General features: G+C 40.6%; 1 protein-coding gene across 8 annotated transcripts in view; it reads right to left on the bottom strand.

Annotated features, from left to right (window-relative positions):
- Positions 1-23,379, bottom strand: part of FAM13B (family with sequence similarity 13 member B) — a 46,810-nt gene extending 23,431 nt beyond the window's left edge. For 6 of the 8 annotated variants that reach the window (XM_080555033.1, XM_080555031.1, XM_080555035.1 and 3 more), the window contains exons 1-7: positions 23,142-23,379; positions 12,976-13,142; positions 11,888-12,078; positions 11,254-11,466; positions 9,430-9,607; positions 8,685-8,829; positions 5,855-6,012 (exon numbers count right to left, since the gene is read on the bottom strand). In XM_080555033.1, the coding sequence (XP_080411159.1) occupies positions 5,855-6,012; positions 8,685-8,829; positions 9,430-9,607; positions 11,254-11,466; positions 11,888-12,044 (851 nt within the window). In that variant the 5' untranslated portion in view covers positions 12,045-12,078; positions 12,976-13,142; positions 23,142-23,379. Of the gene's footprint in view, positions 1-5,854; positions 6,013-8,684; positions 8,830-9,429; positions 9,608-11,253; positions 11,467-11,887; positions 12,079-12,975; positions 13,143-22,578; positions 22,730-22,786; positions 23,046-23,141 lie in introns of those variants that run through there. The other 2 variants (XM_080555030.1, XM_080555029.1) reach the window with 2 other exon arrangements.
- Between the last annotated feature and the right edge of the window lie 2,394 nt (positions 23,380-25,773).

Genomic DNA, 25,773 nt, shown 5'->3' on the forward strand with positions numbered 1-25,773 from the left:
GCTTTTCCTTCCTATATCTATACCTAAGCTCAAAAAGCTGAAAAAAAATATTTTAATCTACTCTTTACCATGCAGCAATACTGTTGGCAGCCAAAGTAGTTTTTAAAAATGTTTTTCATGAACACATTAAGTAAACCTAGAAATATAAAGGAGCAGAGGGATATTGCAGCCTCACTAGAGAACTGAACAGGTACTTCTGCAAGATGGTTCTGGCTGATAACAGCCCTGCTTGTGCTCAAAAAATCATTTAACAGTCTCTCTGCTTACCCAAGAATAATTTTAATACAGTGAGGAGTATCTTGTTTAGATCTTATCAAGTGTATTAGTAGTTTTACATCCACCACTAAAGAAGTAAAATAATCAGATCACCTGAAGCAGACTTGCTGTTTCTTCTTCCTTTAAATAGATGCAACAAGCCATAACGGACTTTCCTTATCAGGTAGTGTTTAATTGAAAGTAGTTAAAGTATTTGAACATAATGATATCTTTTTTTTCTTAGGCATCTTGTAGCTAATAGTGATGTGCACTGTATTTAAACACCATCACAACCAAGCCGGTGCTCACGGAACTTTTAAGGGACACAATTCTGAATCCAGCTCATTTTAAGGTTATGGCATTTGTTTTTCAGGGCGAGAGGGAGACAACACAGATCTATTCCAAACGCTGTGACAATAAAGTCACCTCTAAAGTCCTGTTCCACAGCAGACATTGCCACATAGCTTTGGAAAAATGGCATACCTGTTTTAGAAGCTAGATCTTGTAACCACTAATTTCAAAGCTGCTGGATCACCTGAGCAAGTCTGAATACACCAGCATTTCTGCTTTCTATCAAACCCAGAAACAGTGACAGAAGTAAATATCCTGAGTTGTGTACCTCAACTTTTTTCACTGATGTATCTGTGATTAGAAGTTCTGCATAGCCCTACTACTTCTGCAAAGTGTTAAAGTCTTCTGATAAACAACTTTTGCTTTGACACTTCTTGAAATAAAAAAAACAGAGACAAAGCTGTCAGTGAGATCAGCCCCATGAACAAGATAAGAGAGAAGCATGAGCAAGAATCTCAGAGAAAAAATAATGAGATTTCAAAACAAGAAAAATGTACTTTTAAGTATCTGGTCTTGATGTTTTTAATGAGTTCTACAAGAGCTGCATTACAAAATGAATGGTTACTTTCAGGAAGTTCTAATTTGCAATTGCATACATTAAAACCAGTTTACTATTCAAACAGGAATTCCTAGGACAAATTGGGGGAAAAAGAGAGAGGCAATCAGAGCACAGCGCACTGCAACACTAGATGTAAAAGAGAGCAAAAAAAAAAAATCAGTCAAGGGCACAAGTACAAATACTATTTATAGGAAACTCTGATGGCCTGGAATCCTTTTATTCTATCACTTGAGACAATGAGGAACTGTGTCAAGAGTGGGGAGAATCAAGCTCATCTCCAAAGAATCCAAAAGATTCCAGATAAAATTCACAACAGAAATTTTCCATCTTACTGCATAACCTTCAGCCCCCACAAGCTGAGGACTGTTCATCAATGCTTTTAGTAAACACCTTCAGATGCATTAGAAGTACTCAGCAAAAGATGTGCATAAGTCAGCAGTATTCCAAAGCCCCAACAATCCTCTTACTACGCAAAGAATATCTTACGTCTTCCACTAATCACTTTAGCAATTAAGCACTTTTTGAAAGAAACGTGTCAACCGCTCTTAGGTGAAAACATTACAACTTGCGAACCAACACACCACAGTTCCAGAACACTTATTTAAAAGCTGTCATTTATACTGCTACACAGTCTTAATGCAGCATGACACAGCAAGACACACAAAGGTAAACATCTTTGTTTCATAATGCTAACCCACTCCCAAGAATCCCCTTTGCACCTTCTCCCTACCCATAAAAAGTCCCGGTAAATATCCCCGGACAGAAAAATACATTAACTAGATAAAACATTTCAAAGTTTTTCTTGCTAATTTACTGACTGTACACTAATCCTATTTTCTCATTAAAAACAAAAGCAATCGTGACAGTATTTCATTTCATGATATCCCCAAAATACATTAATCTCATGTCATTTTTTTTCTAGGTTAAAAAGTCTTATTTCCTATCAAAGTGACATTTTTCTTTCGTATATTTACCTGTGCAGCAGAACTTTACAGGCCATTCTGATTATTTTTGCTATCCCAAATGAGCACTTCATGTAAAAATGCTTCATCTGAGAAACAGCAAAGTGGGATGGTGGCTGCTGGTTATGCATGCTGCTTGCTCGGCTCCGATGGCTGCGTGTCAGACAGCACTTCTGGAGTGCTGCACTAAACCCTGCAGTCTAAATAGAAATAGACTGCAACATGAGGTCACTCCTGACAATAAGCTGCCCAATCAACACTTGAAAGCTTTTCGAACATGTTGTTTGCAGATTTTCCAGGACGGGAACAGGGACAAGTATTTGGATGTTAAAGAGAGAGAGAAACAAAAGCAATAATGTATTTTCTAGTAATTCAGGCACTTGTTATATTTGGTTAGCCTTGCTATAGGGAAGTTGTGTTACTTTGAAACTTATCTCCTCTCTTTCACTGCCCAAGCTAATTAAGACAAAAAATGGGTAATATACCCCACAAGGAGCGAGGAGCTCACCCTTGTCATGGAGTTTATTATGAGGGGATAAAAGCAAACTGCTCACCGAGCTTACTACTTCCATACCTCACCTGGTATACATACGATCCTGAAATGCCCCAAGAACATATCAGGGAGTTTTACTTTAGGCTTGTGACTGACAATATTTGAGATGAATGTGAAAAGTAAAGCAAATACTATTTGACAAAGAGCTGTGAGGGGGAAAAAAAATCAGAATAGTGACAGATAAGGACCCTAAAGCGATTACTACAACAGCACATCTTAAAGTCAGCTGCAATGCTGAGTCAGTAATTCTCTTCTACGGAAGTCGGGAGAGCAAAACTGACAGAGCCATGCTGAAAAGGCTCCTGAAAACAGAGAACACGTTTCCTTCACATACACAATGTCAGCTCGTGCAAGAAACGCTCCCTGGCTGTGTTAACAGACTGAAAGATCACTCAACAGGTTTATTTTAAATACCCTTCTCAAACAGTCACTAACTCGAACTGCATTAATGGTTATCCATATTCTCACCTCACCTCTCACACTCAGAGTCAAAATAGCCCCACGCAGTGCAGGAAGGTCATACGGTTTAGAAAGAACGAGCAGAACGAGGACAGAAAAAAAGGTAGTGAGAAGAATTTTAAGTTATAGTTCAGGTAACTAAATGGAAGGTCATACGCCCTATCAGATGAATCAATGTCATCCATCAGTAACATGACGAACACACAACCTCAGTCTTCTTTTCTTTACTCCATAAAGAGACCAAAGCTATGGAGATACTTGGTTCTCAAAGCCCGGTAACAGCAAGAGAACTTCTGGTCGACATGACTCTTACAATTCCTTAAGACTTACTTCTCTTTTATTTACAAACTGCTGCAGGCCCTATGTGAAGACAAGCATCCCAATAAATCCACATTAACATTAGTTTATTTATTTTTTAAATCAAGGAAATGAAACACAAAAAAGCCATTAAAGGAATATAATGAAAAGTTTTACATCTCCAAAAATATTTACAGTAGTTGGAAGTTTAATAAAGCATACTTCGTTCAGCCTGTAATTATTGTTATTTGTAATGTTTAGTGCAATTATTCTGGTTTTACAGTCAAAATTGTCTTTCTGCTTCTATAGTATTCTTCCCTACCCTTCCCCACAAATTATGCAAAATGCCAACCATAATTAATGCCTATTAATTTTTAATTAACCCTAAACATCCTGTAAAACGATTTCTCTCTTCAGGCTATCAAATTTAAACTTTTACACTTGTTGAGTTTGTCACTACTGCTGCATTTGCACATTCCACAAGCACCAAAGGAACTATAAACAGCAGAATTGCTTAAAAACTTCAGCTGGAACAAGGAACTTCTGCTGAATTCCAGTTTAAGGAAGGCTTTTTTGTTTGTTTGAATTCAAGTCAAGCTAAAATTAAGCAGCTGCCTTACTGCCAAGGATATAATTAAAATATGATTTTAGTTACAAAACAAGTAGGTTTTTTTCATTATTTTACATTTTACAAATTCCTGCAACAAGGCAGAATAAAGTGTGAAGCAAAGCAGCTAAACAGATTTCAACTTGAAATCCATGCCATCTTATGACCTGTCAGTCTTAGGCATAATACCTACTCCTGAATCTCCCTGCGTTTGGCTGCTTTTAGTTCCACTTCTCTTACAGATTCCCTGTCACCCTTCCCTACAAGCTGCTACACGTCCATACTGAAATACATGCTGTAGAAGGGAAAAAGTAAAGTTCCATTCATAAAATGTCAACTCTAAGTACAAGTAAAGCAGACCAAAAAAACCTGTGTACTACAAGCAAATAAAATATGAACCTGTGTATTACAAGCAAGCACAAATAAGCTCTCAGACAAGTACGATTTTAAGTTTATGCATCACCTTTTATGAGTATACCTTAATTAAAAGCTGACTCCCACTCTAATACTCCTGCCTGTATTAGACTTCGCAGCTTCCAAACTTGCTCACAGCTCTTTACCAGCACAGCCTACCCAAACACAGCCCTTTCCAGAGTCGGGCTCTTCAGCAGGTAATACAGGTCTCCCAGCTTCAGCAGTAGTTACACCCATTTAGATAATGTGAGACCTTGTCTTTCTATGTATTTTTCTAAAAAACTTTTTCTAAAAATCGGTTAACAAATTAAACCTCACCTTGTGCATAAGTGTTAGTCATGTCACTCATATTGATATAACAACAGCATCAACCCTGAGTTAAATTTAGCTAGGAGAGTTTAAATGAACTGAAAAAGAATGCTCAGGTGTTTTACAAATGTATGAAGGAGTCAACTTTTTATAACACTGTACTTGAACAGCGCATCCAGAGTCTTCTTTTCAATTCAAATTAAGAAGACTTTCTGGATCCTCAAATCAAGTTTTCTGCAGTTGCAAGCAACCTCTTCTATGAAATCTCATTTAACCTCTCAAAATGCCACCTTTCAACTGCTCAAAATTTCCTCTGCATTACGCCTACTAATAGGGCCATTCCAGAACCTTATTCCCCTAAATTCCAAGCTAAAATCATTAACAGTCACTATTAGCTCTCCACAAACATCGTCCTACTGGTCATATCTTGATCCCCTTCGACCCTGGTGATTCTTCTTTCTAGAATATTTTCAGGAAGTAATCACACCTACAGAGACTTCATTGTAATTGTTTATGAAATACATTCTATGTACTACAGTAAAATAAGAAAGCACTTTCATTTAACACTTGACAAAAACAAGCATTACAAAGAAAAAAACTGACCTGGATAAACAAATCTTCATGGGTTTAGAAATGAATTAGGGTCGTGTAAGGACACTTATGCCCACTAGCATGCGACAAGAAATAACGCTTGTATTTCTTATTGGAAGGGAGTATGAAGAAAGGGAGTGGTGGAAAGATGGCACAGAAGGGTTTGTATCTACTAACATACAGATTCTTTGTGTTTCTCCTATAGAATTTATTGTTTAAATACCACTTAACAATTTCACTAAAATAACGGTCTTTTTTCCCCCCCTCTCTCTACATAAATCATCATCGTTAATCCAATCTGACTTCTACAGGCCTTCTACTGAATTTGGGAACAGTCATTTTATTCCGCACTTTACTACCATGAGAACTGCACCTACTGTGTAAGCTTTTGAGGTACATTTCAGTGTCTACAAACAGAAGTCTGACAGCTTCACTCTCACACACAACAGACTATACTTTGTATTTTAAACCCAAACTCCAAGGCAGAAACAAGTTACCTTGTTGATGCTGTAACGCTCCTGGAATCCGAGATACTCCCTGTCATATCTAGATGCACCACAGCTGGCCTTTCAACAGGTTTCTCTGTGCCGTCTTCTGGAAGTTCTTCCGACTGCTCAAGCTTTACATCTTCCTCCTCTTCTAAGAGATCATTTATCTGCACAAAGATTTATTCACAGTTAATGGCTGGTAAGGCTCTTTTAAGTGGTCCAAAGAATTAAAAGAACATGAGAGATATAAAAGTATCTCCTTTATATAAGGAGAAAATTCTTCAATTTCAGAAAAATCAGAAACACTATGCCTCTTTTATGCAAAACGTACACTCTACAGCCTAAAAAAGAGCTACATAACCCACTTGAAATGTTAGACAAAAACTAAAGAGAGAAGCACCTTTAATGCAGTAAATGAACACAAGCAGAATCAAGAAACAACAAAACCCTGGCCACGCAGGTCATGTGGCACAGAACCTTTCTTCCTCTACCCATAAACAGGGACTGATAATTCTCCTCTTATTTGCATGTAAGAAGCATTTTCAAACCCTTTTATGGAAGGCAGTATAGAAGTCCAAAAACCTAAACTTTGAAGTAGTAAATGAGTATTTATGATGGCAAATATAAGAGCAAGGGTATTGAGAATTCCCTCTGTGAAGCCATTGTCTATTTTTGTTTCTCAGTTTCCAAATGCAGAGGATGTTTTTACTGAAGCAGCAAAACACAGTCACTTTAAAAACTAAAACAATATGGCCAAATGACAAATTAATTCAGACGCTTTTTTTTAAAAAAAGCAACTATGTCTAAAGCAAACACAAAAAGAAACAAAGTGATTCTATTTGTTTCGTAAGAATCCCTCTTTGATTACTGACCTCCCAACCCCACAAATCCAAAAAATCAAAGTATCAGCAGCAGTCTAAAGAAAACACGCTTTATAAAATCTGCCATGTGAGTATAAAACAAAAACCACTGACCTAAGAAAACTGAAACTTAAGAAAAGTTTAAGATTATAAAGACAGCAGAGGAGGGTGGGTTTTTTTGTTTTGTTTTGTTTTTGATGGGGTGTGGTATGTTATATTGCACTACATTCAGGAGAAGTAATTTATTTACCCCTGATTTTCTTCTGCAATTGCAAGAGGATGTAGCAGTGAGCTGTGTGGAAGCCCACCCACACAGTTAGCTTCAAGCAAGGCTGTGTCCTGTATGGACAGGAACCCTTCCGCGCTGCAACACCACCCCACAACCCCTCGCACCAGTCCCGCAGGGAGCAGGACCCAACGGAAGAGCACTGTTGACATCTGGTGGAGACACCACGAAATTATAGGGACACTCTGCCAGACCTCAAAACTTAAAGAAAAAAAAAAAAGCACAAAACACAACAACAAAAACCACACAAGCACACCACACACACACACTGTTTGGGAAGCAGTTCTGCCAAAGTATATAATGAATCAGAGGTAAGTCAGTAATTGTAAAGCATGACAGCATAGACCAGCTAACTATAAAGAACAGTCATCGTAACCTAAGGCCATAGTTCTCAGCCTTGGGTGGCAGAAGTTAAATCCAGCTCAGCTGTGTTTAACAGCTTCCTGTATGAAGCAGGACAATGTCAGCTCTCAGTGCTAGACATACTCTTGCTAAGAGTTGAAGAGACGTCAAACATTGCAAAGTTGCAGCAATCCACTTGAAGAGCTAGCAGAGCAGAAGCTGCTCGATCCAGAACTTGCTGCCCACGCTTGGCAGTCCAGACCAACGGGTGAGATATCTGCTGCAGCAAAGAGGAAGCAACCAGCTGTACTAGTACTTGCCTTACCCGTCTTGCTAGAAGAGGGCTTTGTGGTATAGAGTTAGGGTTTAAAAACTCGGCATTTCCTATTACCTTACTTAGCAACTGAAAGTTACTCACTCTTTTTTCTTTTTTCTCTTTAAAGAAAATACACCGTTTTAAGATAACTGAACAAGGAAAAAAAAAGTTTATAGTTTTTCACATTTCTGAGCAAGTGTTTGATCCAGGATTTTATTAACAATCCTGGCACCTGGCTTTGATTAGACGAGCTTCCATGCATTATCATTTATATGTCTTGTTACAATGAAAAATATTTGCCATGCTGAAGAAGGCTGTATCACAATGTCACATTTTCATTTCCCTCCTAATAGACTATCTCTATTTTCCTCAGCATGACATAGTATTTTACCCTACAAAGTTAAATTTGTTGCAAAGGGGGCAAAATGGTGATAATGGATACCATTGGTACCATGAACAAGTGAATCTGGCAACCTGATGGTTGAATACTAAGATCCAGTACATTTCTCTTCTACTCAACTTTGTTCCGCTGATTTCAGGACTTTTCCCCACTACTGTCAAAATATTTTGAAGTCTTAGAATCAGAAACACCACTCCAAAATTTTAGTATAGGGAACCACCACTGATACCATCAATAAGTGGAGTGCAAGACCCAGCATGTTTCTATACATACTACTGACCAAGACCAACAACGGTGTGGTTCTGCTTTCACTTAAAAAGTTCTCCACTCCTAAAAGGTAATTAAAAAGCTATACTGTTTCTATATAGCACATACATCCATATTGGGCAGGATGTTACTGTTGGTTTAATTCATAAATATTCTCCTACATGGCATAGATATGCTTGCAGAATTGTTGCTTGGTAGGAAGTATATCCATGTTAAGAAAATGCATTTAAAGAAATACTATTTTTTGTCAGTTTGCATGAAACTACCAAAAGACATTAAAAAAAACTATTGCTATATACCTTTCATACACATAAACTGATGTGACAGATACTTACGGGATAAAATATTGCCAATTAAAATATTCTTACCTGCTCAGTTATTGAGCTTAAATCATTAGTAGATGAAAAATCTTCCTCTTCATTTTCAAAGAATTCATAGTAGTTCTCCAGAAGTCCCGCCATTATTCTGCTAACTATTTCTTGTTCTTTCAGATCCTCCACGTCTGTGTAAATGCTAAAGATTTCAACACTGTTTTAGTTTAAAAATCAAAATCCAGCCCATTCCCCCCCAAAACTCCTGAAAATGGCTTCTATGACTAAGGGCTACACTTCACATTATCCCTATTCCATTCTGAACACACAATTTTAAGCACACCTTCACACTAGTGTGCATTACAAATCTTTATACTAGTTTATATTTAAAAGTGGTGAAGTAACAACTATTTAGTCAGTTAACTGTGCATGAGGAATGTTTACAATTTAATTATTTGCCTGTAAAAAGGAAACCCTGCTACACACTTGCACTTTAATGGCTTCCTTCCTGAAATGTTTTGCTGAAAAAAAAATAAAATTTAAAAAAAAAAAGAAAAGAAATTGAATCTCAGTGTAATTACACTAATATGACAATCAAATCTGTGGTTTCCAATACAAGCTGTGGTTCAGATCCAAGCAAAAAATTGTAATGTGGTGCTGGGGAAAGACACAGAAAGAATGTTGCCCAAAGCAAACTGCATCCTCGCTGCTGTTACTCAGGGACTAGGAAAGACTCTAGACTACAAATTTACACTGTCAAATGCACATAAAAACACTACATAAACCTTTATAACCAACTTACTGAAAAACATCTGGGCCAAAGACTGCAGCCAACGAACTTGCTGACCAAATTTCTTCATGATGAGATGCTACATTGGCTAAAAATTTACACAGAAACTTTAACAAACTGTAATTAACAGGTGGAAGCTGCTGCAAGAGGAACCTCAATTTTCTTCCAAATTCATCTTCGTTATTATAATCTAGAAAAAATAAAAATATTTTAATCACAAAATAAAATTTTGTATTTTAAATCAATCAACCTTTTGATTTGGGCAACAATTACTTATTTCTGAAGTTCAAGCACTTTGGTCAGCCCACAGTCTCAGTGTCAGAAATTGAGGTGCATTTGCACAGTCAGACTTTCACACTGTATCTGTCTGAGGTGGGTGGAAGAAATCCTTTCACAGTCACCTTATTCAAAGACTGGCGTGGGACACAAGTTCCACACTGTAGTTCACATGTCACGGACACTGTGTTCCCTTGTCACACCAAAGGAGTATACCACAATCCTATTTCCAGTCCTGATAAGGTAACACTACAAATCACAGTGCATAGCAATATTAGCTGCCAAATGAGCAGCCAGCTGCTTTCTGCATTATCAACTTAACAATTCTTTTGTTATTCATCATCTTTTTCAGATGAAAAAAAAACGTTTACTAGCTACTCGGTGAACCATGACTTCAGCAACGCATATCGAAGAAACATATCACTAATGAAATTTCATCTACTGATATCCACGTCAGTTTCCCATTACTGCACACAACAAATACATGATCAGAATTTCAAGTTTTAACATGCTTTTCTGGTCAGTAGCTTCCAAAAATTGTTTCCAGCAGCAGACTATTTAGTGCTGTAGAAGAAAGACATCAGCATTCAGCCTCTGCTCACCAGTTAGCCAGGTAATGACTCTGTGTTCAAAAGTTTCAGAACCTATGGGTTACCATGGGAGGAAACAGAAGCACCTTCACACTCACTGTTGGAGATGACCCTCCAGTTCACCACTTACTAGATGTAGCATAAATTCTACCCTGAACAGGACTAAACACGAACGAATTCACCATAAAATCAAAACAAACAGAAGTGTGACTCTTACTAAGCACAAGCCCAGCAGTTGTAAAGTACTAGCCAACACTGGAAGATGAGCAAAACTCCTGCAGGGTTCCAACCAGTAAAACCACCCGTTATGTCACAGGGTGTGGAACTCTGACGTCTACCTACCTTTTGAGGTTGCATTAGTTAAAACATTTGTCTTGCGGCACTGTGTTAGTAGTCAAATAATGAATCAACTCTAACACCTCAAAACCCAGCAGAGGTCAGAAGACCCAGGACAGTGGAAACACATAAACAAGCTGGGAATTGGCAAAGAAAATACTGTAGGAATACAGGCGGGAATTTGAAAGTGCAATGGACAACAGGGTGGGTTTTTTTCCTCCTACAAATAAATTTTAAACTTAATAATAATCCACAGTGGGAGAGCAAATATGACATGAGTACAGGGCTTGAGCTTTCTTGTCTTGTATATATAAAGCCAACTTGAATCCAGCGGCTTTGACCAGTGTCCCAGGATTCATGCACAAGCACATGGAATACTTGGAATTTATCCTATGTGGCAGCTTCACAGTCTTCCTACCTGTTGGATAGATTGTGTCTTCTAAGGAAACTCGGTGTGGATTCAAGGGCCTGTTTATTTGGGGTTTTGTGCTTAGAAAGGGTGTTGTTTGAATGCCTCCTAATTCACAGGCTATTACACAGAACAACAAAAAATCTGTAGTGCCACTACACATCTGAATTTTATAATGTTTTTTACTCTTAAAAGAGAAAACGCTCCATCAAAAATAATTTTTACCTTGAGAAAGTTGCATCAAATGTGTGTGCAAACTGCCTGGGATAACTGGCTCTGGAAGTTCTTGAAGAAAAAATCTAAGAAGGCTAATAGCTGAGGGTACATCTGCTTCTTTAACCAGGTCCACATCTTCTCCATTATCATATCGTTGCCGAAGCCACTCCACTGTCTCAGCATTCCCATTGACTTGAAAAAGTCCTTCTTGTTCCAGACCCCCTGTGTTAGAAGGAAGTTATAAACTTTTGGATCTAGTATAGATAAAGCTACTGATAATCAGATACGCACAATTCACATACTGAATGACTTTGTTGACCACAGTTCTGCAAGCCCTTTTCCCAGCACACACATTCTTGTGCCCAGCTAACAATACAATAATAAGATAAATATTAGCAGTACCAAAACCAGTTTTCTATAAAGTACTCTATCATGGTGATTGGATTAATGTCTTCTAGAAAACAGAAGTAATCAAGCTTAACAGAAGGAATAGAGCAAGAGAACTTTCATCACCAAAGAAAATACAAAAATCCAAAGCCAATTAAATAGAAGTAACTTAAAATAAATACTTTTCAAATATCAGCCTGTTCTGTAATAATAGCAGATAAGCATATTATTTTAAAAACAGAAAGATAATACATACCATGTTCCTCAATATAGTCCACTACATGGCGGACTATGAATGGAACCTCATTGTCTGGTTGCCCTTCTTGCTGCAGCTCATCAAGTGGAATTCCAAATATTTTGTTAGCGAGAACAGAGTTGCAGTTACTCAAGGAAGGGGAGGAGCTCTTCCTCATATCTTTTTGCAGCCAAAAATCAAAGCTGTCTTTTCTGTCAAATAAGAGGAATTTCAGTTAATATTGTACTTCAGTGTACAGTGTTGAGTGTACCAATCTGTAACACAACGTGTTTTAACTACCTAATGCAAACACACTCCGCTCTCTCTCAATTAGGGCACTGATTCTGTGAAAAGTTCTGTAATGACTCCCAGTACAGCTAACTAGATGAATGACTACTGCTGAAGTGTTCTGTTCAATCCTCAGTGAAGGACTGAGGAGAACGTACACAGCAGCAAAGGAAATTCAGAAAATTTTAAATACCATATTGTTACTCAAGTAAGCTTTAGGATACTTTTGGAGAGACAGATTCTTCAGTATGCTTTCTGAATGTATTTACCAGTCAGGCTTTGAAAAAATCTACCTCAAATGACACTCCAGAGGAAATGAAACTAGTGGATCACACCAAAACAAAACCTCAATGTTTAGCTACGTGAAAGGAAGTAAGTATTTGGTGATACAGAACTGCACTGCAATCAGTATCTAATAGATTTGGCATTTTCTGTTCTTCACAATAAACCTTTCACCACCTGCATCAAACTCAAAACTTTGTTGAACATAAAAACCTCCAAAACAAGTTTCTAGCTGCTCAGTGATAAAATTCTTATCATGCAGAAGCTCAAACATTACTTGCAAGTCTTTGCTTGATACAGGATGTAGTTAGGTAAAGGTATTACCAAAGGCAGTATAAGTCACTCAGTTAAATTGTTATCCTGTCAAAACCAGAAAAATTCTAGCAAAGAAAAAACTGCTCTTTCAAAACAAAAGAGAAAAAGGAGGTTGGTAGTAAGCAACTTAATGCTTTGCTAATAGATTGATAAATTCTAATAGATCAGAAAGACTGAAACCCATACTATTTTTTTTAATGAGTTAAGTAGTTTAGAAAACTTACCTCAGAGTACTTAAACAGCCGAGTTTGAAAAACGTTTTCTGCGCCAGCTGCCCTCACTGACCAAGCATTCTTTTGTCATTTATGGTTGTTTAAGATTATGGCAAAAGATCAGCCTGTAGTTCCTCATTGAAGAATAGCAGAACTCGATCAGTACTTCAGCAGTTAATCTGAAAATAAGGAAAACATTATTAGACCGTAAGGTTTTCAATAGTTTTAAGCTCAGTCACAAGCCCAAACATCACATTTGAGGCATTCTTCTCATCGAATCATCAATTTCTTGCCCCGAGCATAATGATCACGTTAGCACATCTTACATGGGAGCATGCAAAAAAGCCAATCCCCCTTTTTTTACTTAGGGGTTAACCAACCTTAAAGCAAAAGTCAGTACAGGACATCTTCATCTTAATTATGAAATAAAAATTCCGTTATTTTTAGATTCATTCATTCTTCTTCCTAAGTAGGCTAGGTAAGTATGTTTAAAAGTACCTACCACACTAAAACATTTAACAGCTGCACAATTTGTTAAAGGATCCCAGGCACTAGTTTAAACACACTATCTTTAAACGTAAGCTTGGCACGAATGAAGTCAACTAAGAAGCAACATACAAAGTCAACCAGTTTCCAGTGGTACAGATCATCTTTTCTAGAAGGTTGATTATACGTCCTAGCTGCCAGTTCAAAGTCCAATTGTCAGATCCAGATAAAAGAAGGTCACATTCCCTAGAACCACCTTTTTTTTAAACACATTTCAGACTCCAGATAATCTGGATATTTTCTATGTTCTCAGTTCTCAAGATAGCTGTGGGTCCAAACAATAGCTTTTTTTGTTTTCTAAGGTATTAAAAATTTAGATTGCAGCTTCACGGCACAGTGGAGCTGGTCTAATGTCAAAGGGTCATTTCACTCTTTTTCTCATGTGGTACAGGTTCTATTTAACTGAAGCAACTATAAATGGGTTGGGATAACCAGGCGAAACTAGCTCGTGACAAATATGTGTACACGCAAAGACAACACACCACCAAAACTAGACAAAAAAATGGCTTTTCTTGGCTTTAACGTACAGGTAGTAAAACCTTACGGTTTCAAAATTAGAGATCAATATCTGAATTCATCTGACTGACTTTTTAGAATACCCTCCCTTTGTTCCTCCACCTTGGCTTTTGCTTACATTCCTTATCAGCACAAATTAACTTCATCTTTCAAGTTCTTACAACCTGCTGCTCTCATTTCAATACCAAAATGAGACGGCCACCTACTAGCCTACAACACCAAGAACCCAGTGTTCTTCCTACTCTATTTTTGAGCAAATATCGCTTTCCAGCTCCCAGTCCTCCCCAAACAGCAACCATGTTTTGGAGGAGTTGGCCATAAGCTCTATACAATACTGTTTCATCCTGGTCCTCAAAACTTTTTTTGCAGTGAAGCCTAAATGAAAAAAAAATACACATATTTCAGGCTTACAGGTGTTGAAATCTTTGCCTATGAAAGCAAGCAACACCGCCCAATATCCTTTCCTGTTCTGTCATCCGTCTCTAGCTCCCTGCTGTCTCACACTATGCACAGGCTGTAAATGTGTCTTGCACAAGTGATCCTGCTCTGAGATCAAGACTCCAGGTGTGCTGACAACAGAAAATAAAAGTTATATTCTAGTCAACTAGCTTTACCGTTTTTATTAATTATTTTCAAATCTGTCATTGGGTATTCATGGTTACTAAAGGATACTGCCAGATTTCAATAGCGAGTTGCATTCTTGACTCTCCTATGCTTTATGAAGACACTGCCCAGCCATTCTTGCTATTTTGGTGTATCAGGTGATAATCAGCATAATCTTTGTGTGCAAGTAGATTTTAATCAATCCCGATACACCATGCAACCTTTAAATACGGAGTTGCAAACAGCCTATTTTCTCACGTCCTACCAAAGTCAACCCGTCCACAATGAGCCAGAAAGACTCACATTACCCAACTCTGGGGTTAATTGCAGCTGGGAAAAATCTTTGATGGATCTGCCACAATGCTCCAGGCTGCCTTGCTTAAAGAAACAAACAAACAAACCCTCAAAACCAACATCACCTAATAAAAAGAGCAAATTAGAAGCAACTACTTCTTTGTACCACAGCACCAAACAAACAATATGGAATGGCAGCTCTCGCCGAGGATAACTTTGTGCTTAGTTGGCTGGCACGAAAGCATAAGCCATTTTTGCCAGGTGCTGAAGATAAACACGCTGCCTGAATATTAATTTCATTCAGGAGGCATGGAAAAAAAAGAAAAAGACTTCATTTTAACTAGCTTGGCTATGTACCAATGAAGTTGAAACAGCCTGGTTGTCTCACATTTTAGAGCAAAACCAGATTTACAAGCCAAGTTTATACTTCAAACGAAGTTTCATACAGCTCATCATCACCCAGATGAATTAGTGACTTTCACCTGCTCAGATGCAAACATCCTTATACATGCATAACCGAATATATCACAGGCATTAATTTATTTTCAGTGCATTCAAGTCTTCTGCCTTTTAGTACAGGCTTTGGTGTGACCTTCACAGGCTGTGATATTTGATATTCCCCAACTCAAGAAAAAGCTAGAATTTTTTTTTCAGTTAGCCGATTTCCATCAGGTTTTATTTCCTGCTTTTTCTACCATTCTACAACTGAAAGGCAGGCTCAGAAACTGTCAATAATTACATATTACGTCTCCACTTCTTTATATTAACAGCTTTCCCATGCTTTGGCTCAGGATGTGCATTTCCATGGAGACGAGTCTGAAACCTAGGATATGATATCTAGCCTTCAGTATTTCTAGAGTCTGTACTGAGCTTTTGTTGCTTTTACTAAGCAATACTGAGCTGGTTGTTTTCATGATCAAACATCTCAGTAACCAAAAGCTGAACCATTCCTTCAACTATTCTTTTATCCATGTTATCCAGACCTTCTAGAATATGCATTTCCACCCCGTTCACAACCTAAATGCTTCATAAGTCCTACAGAAACATAATAATTTAAAATAAAAAAAAATAAAAACCAACTACTTCATTATTTTCATTACACCTTTCTCGGTCTCCTCCCCTTGCTAGTGCAAACATTTACACAGATCCCCTGAACTACAATATTTTCTAAAACCTAACTACAGAAAATTGAAAGTACCCCTTATTGTTACCACACTTTATTCCAGAATTTTTCAAGAGGCTGAAAAAAACCATATGTCCTATGCAACATCTTGAGCTTAAACAGCTTAAATGAGGGTAAGACAGAGTTTCATTCTGTATTGCATACTTCATTGCTCTCATCTGATTTTTATTTTTTTTTTTAAATAAGGCAAGTATTTCATGAGGTCTGCTGGGAAAACCGCCCAAAAGTCTCATTTGGCCATCATAATAGCGCTCGCTTATCTTGGCAACTAAAGCAGTATTCACACCCACACATGAAATGCCACTAAAGGAAATACAGAATACACGGCTAACTGTCATTATTTGAGGAATACGTATGGAAGTTTAGACTTAAGTTTAGTTCGTGTTTTACTTTAGTAGCTGAACTACAAATGTACAGGTGTCATTTTAACTTCGAGTCCTCAGAGCTCCAACAACTTTTCTTAAAATAATGAAAAAACAAGAAGTTAGAAGTAAAACAAACTAAAAAGGCTACAAACTGAAACCATGCTACAGGAATGAAAACATTCATTCTAGACTTATGATTTTGGCCACAAATCTCAACTAGTTAAGCCATTCTTTTATCTGCTTATTTTCTTTATCTAGCAAGTACTTCACATCGCCTGTGAAACCAAAACCAAAGCTAACAGTGACTGCAGTTCTGCTCTATTTTTAATACACTGTCTTATAGTTAGGCATTTTGTGGGATTAGCAAACACCGCCAGCGACTTTTTGTAACATGTCGAAAGTAAAAAACACAAGAAAGATGTCAGATGGAAGAAGTGTTGCAGTTGTTGTGACAAAGTCGCCTGTCCCTACCTGTCCAGAAAAGCACCTCAGGTTCAGACTTGGGCTCTGCTGTCCTGTGAGGTGCCCGTACCAGGCCACTTGCCACTCACCGCCCTCCGGGACAAGGAGGATCCATGCTTTAACTTTAAGGTGCCTCAAAAATTAGTGTTTAGTTTCCTATTTGATAACCAAGGAGAACGCACGGAGGCTAACCGGCCCGCCTGGGAAACGCCCGCACCCCACGCACCCTGCCCGGCACCTCCCGCGCCGCACGCACGCTGTGCCAGCTCATCGACAACCTGCACTCTTCTCCTTGCTCTTAATTTTTATCGAGGTAAAAGAAAACGGAGAGCTTTTTATTTAAACTTAATGTCCCACCCGTAACAGTGGACACTGCTGATTCTATGCCATTTGTAACTGCACACCACTGCTGGCATCCCCAGCTAATGAAATGCTTTGGGGCAGAAGAGCTTCTGCTCCACTGATTTCCAGCTTTTGTTCAGTTAACAAATCTGAAAAGAATATTTTGCTCATTTTAATTAATTCAGTCACAACTGAAAAGATGGCCAGGTCAAGGCAGGAGAATCAGCATGGAAAAAAGAAGGGGGAAAAAAAAATAAGGAAAAGAAGGAGCTTTAAGCAAACAAACAGGCCCCCACCACCACTCAGGACACAGAAAAGGACAAATGATACTTGTCTCAAGAGCACAGTTAAAAGCATGTTAAGCCGTGTAAGCGCCTGAATATAAATAGAAACAGTATTTCCTCCATGTAAAAAGAACGTTCGATTTAAAAGCTATGCTGAAGTACCCAATATATTTGAGTAGTCAAAACAGAAATTATTTAAAGAAGAGTTTTATAACCAGCAAGTTGAGGTTAAAATAGATTCTTACAAGCAAGATTTCCTCTTTTTGACTGTCAGCAAAATCACCCATTGAATGGCATTATAGCCAGAACTCTGGATCAGCAAATCTGACCGTCGAGCTTATTATTTTAAGTTTAGCGAGACATTTTTCTTAAGACCTTTTCCATCCCCACAAAGGGGCAACATTTAAAAAAAAAAACAAGTGTAAGTACAGAATTCCACTTGCAATGTTGAAGGAAACCATGTTAGAAGAAATGTCTTTTCAAGCAGATGTGATCTTCCTGCTCCCTGCATTTCTTAGCGTGACGCTGACAAGTTCACTTTCTGGTTCAGTAGGAATCAAGAGGAAACGAGCTTGTTGCAGCCTCGCACACAATCACAGATGCACTGAGTAGAAGCATGTTACAGCAGCACTTTAATAAGCTCTGACCACTCGCCTGTCCATGCCTTCACACACACCCCAGCCCTCCACTGAATTAGCTGAAATTCTGCATCATCTGCCTGCCAGTAGCACTTCTGAGACAACCTCAGAAAACACAGGTTGTACTGACAAAACCAAAGCCAAAAAAATATGTTGGATTTAACAGAACGCAATTACAACGCAATTTTTGTTTCCTGGAAATAAAGCAGCAAGCCTTCTAATTTACAAATTAAACTACACAAATTAAGCCTTTACATTCTTACCATGGAAGAAAGGCAAGAAAGCAACTCATGAAAGCTCATCTGAAAGATATTTAAATGCAACATTCCATCCATTTTATTATTTTTAAAATTTACAAGCTAAGAATCCATGTATTGATTAGTATTATTTTCCTCTCATTAAAATTTAATCTGCACTTTCAGCAGACGAAACCAAATTACGCTTTCTCTGAAACAGTCCCATCAACAAAGACAGACCTTCCTGAGGCATACCCCAACATCCAGAAACAGGGACAGGCATTAGCTGGACTAAACACAAAGTTTAAGAAAAAAAAATACATAATTTCAGACTTCAACCAGGCCAGTGAACCATTCAGCAACTCTACTGCAGTGGCATTAATAAAGCATTGCACACAATGACTGATTTAAGCAACATACAAAGAAGTAAACATTTTTTGAAAGAGAAAGACAAGATCCCTGAAATCTGATGTCTGATTTTCCCAGTGTTTTGATATGCAATGATAGCATTTTATATTCACTTACTAGATAAGATCCAAAGGCTTTTTAACTGCATTACAGCAACTCATGATCCTTCTGTAACTGTATTTTAGCAAGAATTAAATAACACCAGAGATGCCTGAAAAAAATAGATGTTTGCTTGCTGCTTGACACCCACCACCGAACGCTGCCAGATTTGCTCTCAGCTGCTGCCGCCAATGCACATGTGCAGAATTATAAAGAAACTTCCTGCTCGCACAGATCCCATCACATTCTTAACAACAGTAGTTAATAAATAAAAAGGCTTTTGTATCTTGTGTAACAGCTAATTATATTCATCCAACTTGCCCCCTCAGTAAAGCTTCCTTCACCAACCACTCGCATGTACTTGCCACTCCATCAGATAATACAGAACTTGAGTGCAGTGGCGCTATAAAAGCGCAGTACAGTAACGAACAGGAAGAAATTATCAGTAAAACTGCACAATTTGAGAAGTGCAAGTTATAAAACAAAACGAATTCAACAATTATCATTGCTGTTAAGACAGACTTTGGAACAGAAGTCAAACTACCTCACAGGCACCAGGGGAAAAAAAAAAACTATAAATATATAATGCAGCTAATTTATTATACATAAGTTATCCTATTACATATAAAATCACCAGCTTCTTGCTCTCCCTCCCAAACAGGTAGGCAGAAAAACCCACTGGAACTCGGCATCTTACAAAACGTAACGCAGAGCCCACTTGCTGCACAAACGCTGCCTCTGTCATAACGCTGACCACGTGCCATCAAAAGAAAGGGCAGTCTCAGCAGCTCCACTGACGGAGGAAGACATCTCAATGAAGAGCTCAATTCTGTAGCAATGACTCTTTGAATTGCAGGGAAGAAAAAGCAAAAAAAGAAGAAAAAGGACTGCTAATGAAGTCTTCTCCCCAACCAATTCTTGTCATAACCTGACCATGACCAAATTTGACGATACCACCAGAAATCACAAGGTTAGAAGACACTTTACAGAGTGAAATTAAATAAAAAGTAACCTGATGACATTAAAACACCAACAAGACAACAAAAGATTTAATGAAATGTGAAGTTCAGCAACAAGGGGAAAAAGAAAAAGAAAGAATCTTTCAAATATACACACTTAAGAGTACAAAGGAAGAAAGAACCACATTCATAAGGTTCCAGCTCTCATTTTTTCAGTTTTGCCCGACCACTATTATCCTACACAGCTGAGCACAACTGTTAATCCTGAACACGCTGCAGGGAACACGGAACAGAAGAGATGCAGGAAGAGAGCAGCTTGCAGGACTGAAACCTGGTCAACCCACACAGGGCTCCCACCAGATCTCTGCTCCGAGCCAGCAGCTGCCCCACCCAAGCAGCCTTACAAACACCCAGGCAAGGGAAGAAAAAGAACCATTTAAACCTCCCAATATCAAAAAGCTCTGCAAACCTATTTACTTTGTCACACGAATTCAACCACCGTCTTTGTTACAAGCTGTTTGAACACAAACATAATGCAGCATCTTCACTTTAAGCTCAATTTTGTCATGTTTTTCTTCTTTTAGGACAAATATATTGGATAAAAGGTATTTCAGACATTCAGGAAAGAGTATAATTATTTGTCACTATCACGATAAGCTGTTTATTTCACTATAATCATAATAAGGTCCTAGACCGAGCTGCAAAACTAGTACATTTCAAGTACTGAATGACCCCACCCATCTACTACAAATCTAACAGGTTTTCGGCAAAGCAGCCGCCTTCTAAACTAAGCTTTTTAAGACTTCACAATAAATCAGCTCCACAAAAGAAAAGAACACACCTGGTAGAAGATGCAGTATAAAACACACTCTCTTTCATGCTGTAATAATATACAGACTTCACCTGAATTGACTGAACTTTCCCAAATCCCAGCAGTTGGCTATGAAGTCAATATGAAGCTACAGATCCAATTCTGAATTTACCAATACAGGGACAGCCAGTCATTATTCTCAAAGTTTTTTGCAGGTAGAAGTGTGTAACTTAGAGCAAAACAATACAGTCAGCAGGAGACTCGGAAATTATTTGCCCAATTTTACTAACTTTCTAGGGAGCAATGCGAAAACCTTTTATTCTCTGCCCGAATCTAACTTTGACATGAGACATACACCAGACATTCAGAGAGGCTGCACCAGTCACATTAGAAACTGCACTACAAGCAACGAGCCTCACATTCTTCAAGGATTTAATACTTCCTTCAATATTCTATTTTTTGCTCAGATTTTTCTGTTCTTGAGTAACAGTCCTCCCATCTCAAATGATTAGTAAATATGTAACTGGGTCTGCAACACAAGACCAGAAGTTAAAAAGATTTACCTCTTTCATCCTTACAGATCCAAATGCCAGATTGCCTTGCAAGATGCCAATTCACTCTCCCTCCAATGGCTACTGAATTTTTGTTGTGTGCTAACACAGCAGCAAAGACAATCTGGCGTTATGCACAGAATTTAAGGGCAACTTAAAGGCATTCTCTGACCAACCTCACTTCCTCTTCCTTTGAGTTGCTGCTTCTTTTAGAGAAGAAAAAAACTGGAACAAGAAACACCACCTCGGACTTGGCAGCTTTTGCTCGCTTTCTAATGAGCCTTAAACAAGGGCATCGCTGCTGAGTTATGAACATTTGACCGGAGATCAAAAGGTTGAGTACTCGAGAAGGAAATCTCGCAAAACCAAAAAACAAACCGAAACAAAACCCTCCACACACAGAAAGCAGGGGCTTTCACAGAACTTACTCATGCTTGTTCAAAATGCATGGAACGTTTCTTCAGCCTCACCTGCTTCTGCAAACATGCTGTTATGTACATTAAAAAGACAAGCTTTACCGCACGCGCAAGTCTCATGTTATGAGCTGTACAAGACAAATATTAAATCAAGCATTTTAATGGGCTGTTGGGAGGTCCTCCAATGCTACCAGCAGTGTGTACAGCAAGAGCCCAAACTGTTTAAGACTGTGCAGACCAAAACTATCCTTGGCCAAGCTCAGATGTTTCAGCACATTGTTTGTGCCAGAAACTGCCAGCATTAGAAGTTATCAGGCACTCCTCCCAGGCAATGTCTCTGAATGTACCATGAAACACTCTACTTGACTGATCTTCCTAAAATAATATGTAAGTTTCCAGAAAAATGCTTTCAAAACAATGAGACGTTTAATTTCAATACTGTAATGTTGTAAAGACAAGGAAGGGACCCCTACGGTGCTGAACAGGGTACAAAACAGAAAGAGCAGATAAAAAGAGACATACTGAAATGTCTTCAAATCTATGCAAAAAAGAACCCACAAAGCAAATTACTTGTAAAGAGCAGTAAAAATAAAACAGGATACAAAACAGAAGAGGGCTAACAAGACAGCTGAATTTGTTGCAGTGCAGGCCAGACTGGCGGCTTCTTTCCTTTTTTATGCGAGCAGATTACACTGCACAGAAGACAGAATAACTTCTAACCTAAATGCTAATCCAGCTTTCCAATTTATTCCAAAGTCACACACTAACTATTCCAACCCTGATGGCGCTCAGGAATACAAGCAAAAAAAAAAAAAAAGTGAAGGTTTTGATACATTCACTTTCTTTTTCGTTGTTGCTTTTAAACAGGCAAGGCCAGAAAAGAGTGATCAGGAGATATTTACTTCCTTCATTCTTTTCCTTTTCTCCGCCTTGAGCCTGACAGCAGTTCCTTGTAAGAATTTAACACCGCAGCCAGGCCAAGAACTCGAAAGCGAGGCAGATCTGCGTTAGAAGCTAAAGATGCAGCGTTTTTTTTTTCCCAAACCCGGCACAAACACCTTCACCCTGCAGCACCTCCCGTCAGGGCAGCCTTAAGAACCATCTACGCACAGGCGCCCAAACCCGGCGGAGCTCCCCGGAACAATGGCAAGCCACCGGGGCGCATTCCTGGGGCGGCACAGCCGCTCGGTGCGGGGCTGGAACCGGCGGGGCCGCCGCCAGCGCTGCCTGCAGGCGGCAGGGAGCAGCTCCGGGGGCAGGGAGCGGCGGGGCCGGGCTGTCAGCGGCGGGGAGCCCCGGGGACTGCGGCCGCGGAGCCCCCAGCGGGAGCTGTCAGGGGCCGCAGTCCCTCCCGGGCGGCTCCCCCCGGCCCCTCCCGCCAACCGCGCATGCGCCCCGCACCCCCCCCCCCCACCTCCCTCAGGGCCCCTCAGGGCCCCCCCGGCCCTCGGCCACCGCCGCCTACCCCGGGGCCCGGCGCGGGCCTCGCCTCTCGCCGCCCCGCCGCTCTCCTCCTCGCCGCCCCGCTCTCCTCCTCGCAGGCCTTCTCCTCAGCCTCCTCCTCCTCCTCCAGCTGCCGCCGTCCGCAGCCGAGCCGGCCGTGGGTGTGCGCGTGTGGCCGCCCGGCCGCCCCCTGCCCGCCCGTCCCGCTCGCCGCTGCCTCGCGCGCCTCCGCCAGCGGGGGGTCCCCAACGGTAGCGGCGGCACCGGGCGGAAGTGACGCGCTGACTGACAGGTGCAGCGCGCCCCCCTCCCTCCCTCCGGGTCACGTGGGGAGGGGAAGGGCGGGGAGGGGAGGGGGAGATGGAGGCGGGAGGGGGGATGCTGAGGGGAGCGGCCCCGCTGAGGGGGTGGCTCGGGAGGAGCCGGGGTCGGGGCTTGGCAGCGCCCTGAGGCGGCTTCCCCTCGGTGCCGGCCGTCACGGTGGCGGCCGTTGGGTGACCGCGGGCTCCTCTGCCGTTGCTTCACCTCCCGCAGCCACCCCACTGGGTTTCAGTAAGCGTCCGGCCCGAAGGCCTCAGGAGCAACGGCTCCAACCGTCCCCAGGCACAACGGCCAGGAGCAGCCCTGGGACGAGGAGCTGGGTGTTGGGAAACGCCCGTTCAGCACCCTCACACCACGGAGCTATCTCATGCTGAAATACAAGATCCAGCACCCTCACCCCAAGGAGCCATCTCGTTCTGAAATACAAGATCCAGCACCCTCACCCCAAGGCGCTATCATGTTCTGAAATAAAAGATTTACACCCTTAAACCAAGGAGCTATTGCATTCTGAAATACAACATTCAGCACCCTTAAACTAAGGAGCTATCACGTTCTGAAATAAAAGGTTTAGCACCCTTAAACTAGGTTAGCATCAGTCTGTGAGGAGAGGCACCCCTCGCACCAGAGGTGCTCGAAGCCGTGCCTGGCAGCCCGCGGTCCCCACACGCCCCGCCAAAACTACAGCGGGGTTTTCTGTCATGCAGTGCCAGCAGCCAGAGGTGGTCGGCTTAATAAAGCATTTACGGAAATTCAGGTTTAGTTAGTAAATATCCCCGTAGGAATAGGAAAGGCTTTTTTTTTTTCTTACCCCTGGAAAACTTACAAGGGATATATGAAAGGAGAAAAGGATAGAGGTAGGATAGGATTAGTTGAAGCTTCCGCATTGCCAATAGCTGGGAGGGTTTTGTTTCAGGTTTTACAAAATGGATTCTGAATTTCATCTGGAGATACATTTATAGGACTCATTAGCAGGGTTTACATTTACAATTTGAAGAAGGGGAGTCACAACCCCACAGGAAATTAGCCTATTTTTAATCAGGTCTGAACGATATTTTTCTTCTAGAAGACTTGGTGCCATTAGAAGATGCCATACAAGCACGATAAAACATGCAGGGTCAAGGGAAGTGATCCTCAGGAGGTCTGTGCTTTCTGTCAGTCTGCTTCCACAGCAGATTTCTCCACTTGAACAGCTAATAACATTTCCTCACATCAGGATGAGGTTTCCGAATTTGTATTTTGTATACATAGCTGTGTTCGTTCTGATTCATTTAGCCTCATCAACAACAATAAAGATACTGAATCAGAACAAGCTGGCAATTTTGTTGATGAAACATGGGAGAGAGCGGACTCCAGCTGGCTCTTCAGCAGATACGTTGGCCAGTTGACAGGAGTAAAACTGCAAGAAATCTGACACACAAAACACACGCAGAGCGAGGAGACAGACAGCAGAGGCAGGCAGGTAGGCAGGCATTGCACAGCACCTGTTCAGTGGTTTTCAGTCCAAGACAATATTCCCTCCTGTGGACTGGCTCCGAGTACGCCATTTCGTGCCAGCTTATCCTACCTCCTTTCAAGCACTTCCAACGTTCCTTGCAGGGGGCAGGCATATGCAGTCCCAGGCTGCCATTTTAGACTTTTCTGCTCATTTTGCATTCTCGCTTCCTCTTTTTCTGAAAGTTTGAGGAGAACCTGGCAGTCCTGGTGCTTTAGCCACTTTTTCTAAGTCAGTAAAAATAGAGGGGAGGGAAGCGGCGACTTGGTGAGCGGCCGCATGGTTACACCCCCAACGCACAGCTATTGAAAGCATCAGCCTCACAGACCACGGTTAAAAATTACAATGGAGCAATGTGGAAGCCATCACCATCCATTTTCTGGTATCTCAGTCCACATCTCATAATTTATGATAGCGTTTTGTAATTCTCCGGCTTACAGGATACGCAGACTGCAGCACAATTTACAACACCCAACCCGGTTTAAGCAGTCTTGACGTGGCAGTGTGCAGCTTGCACAGGCTCGTCTACCCGCCCCGAACCCTCTGGCATGTGCAGAGCAGCCCCAGCACGAGCAGGGGTTGCGCAGGTGCACAACTGCAGTCCCGCAGCGAGGCAGAGGACTGTCACCTGCTCTTTAGGTTATATGACAATGCACCTTGCATGGAGTCGGTGCTAAGACTGCAGCGTGGGGCTTCCTATGAGGAGAAGGACCCATTCCCCAGCTGCTGCACAGCTCCGGGAGCTTGGCAGCAGCATCTGGTCAGCATGTGATTCCTTGGACCAAAAAGCAAAAGTGCTGTGGCATCCCAGCCTCTTCAGTAAATCCACACACACAGCAAG

This window comes from Anser brachyrhynchus (assembly GCF_964034855.1).
Source record: "Anser brachyrhynchus genome assembly, chromosome: 14".
In the NCBI taxonomy this organism is placed as follows: domain Eukaryota; kingdom Metazoa; phylum Chordata; class Aves; order Anseriformes; family Anatidae; genus Anser; species Anser brachyrhynchus.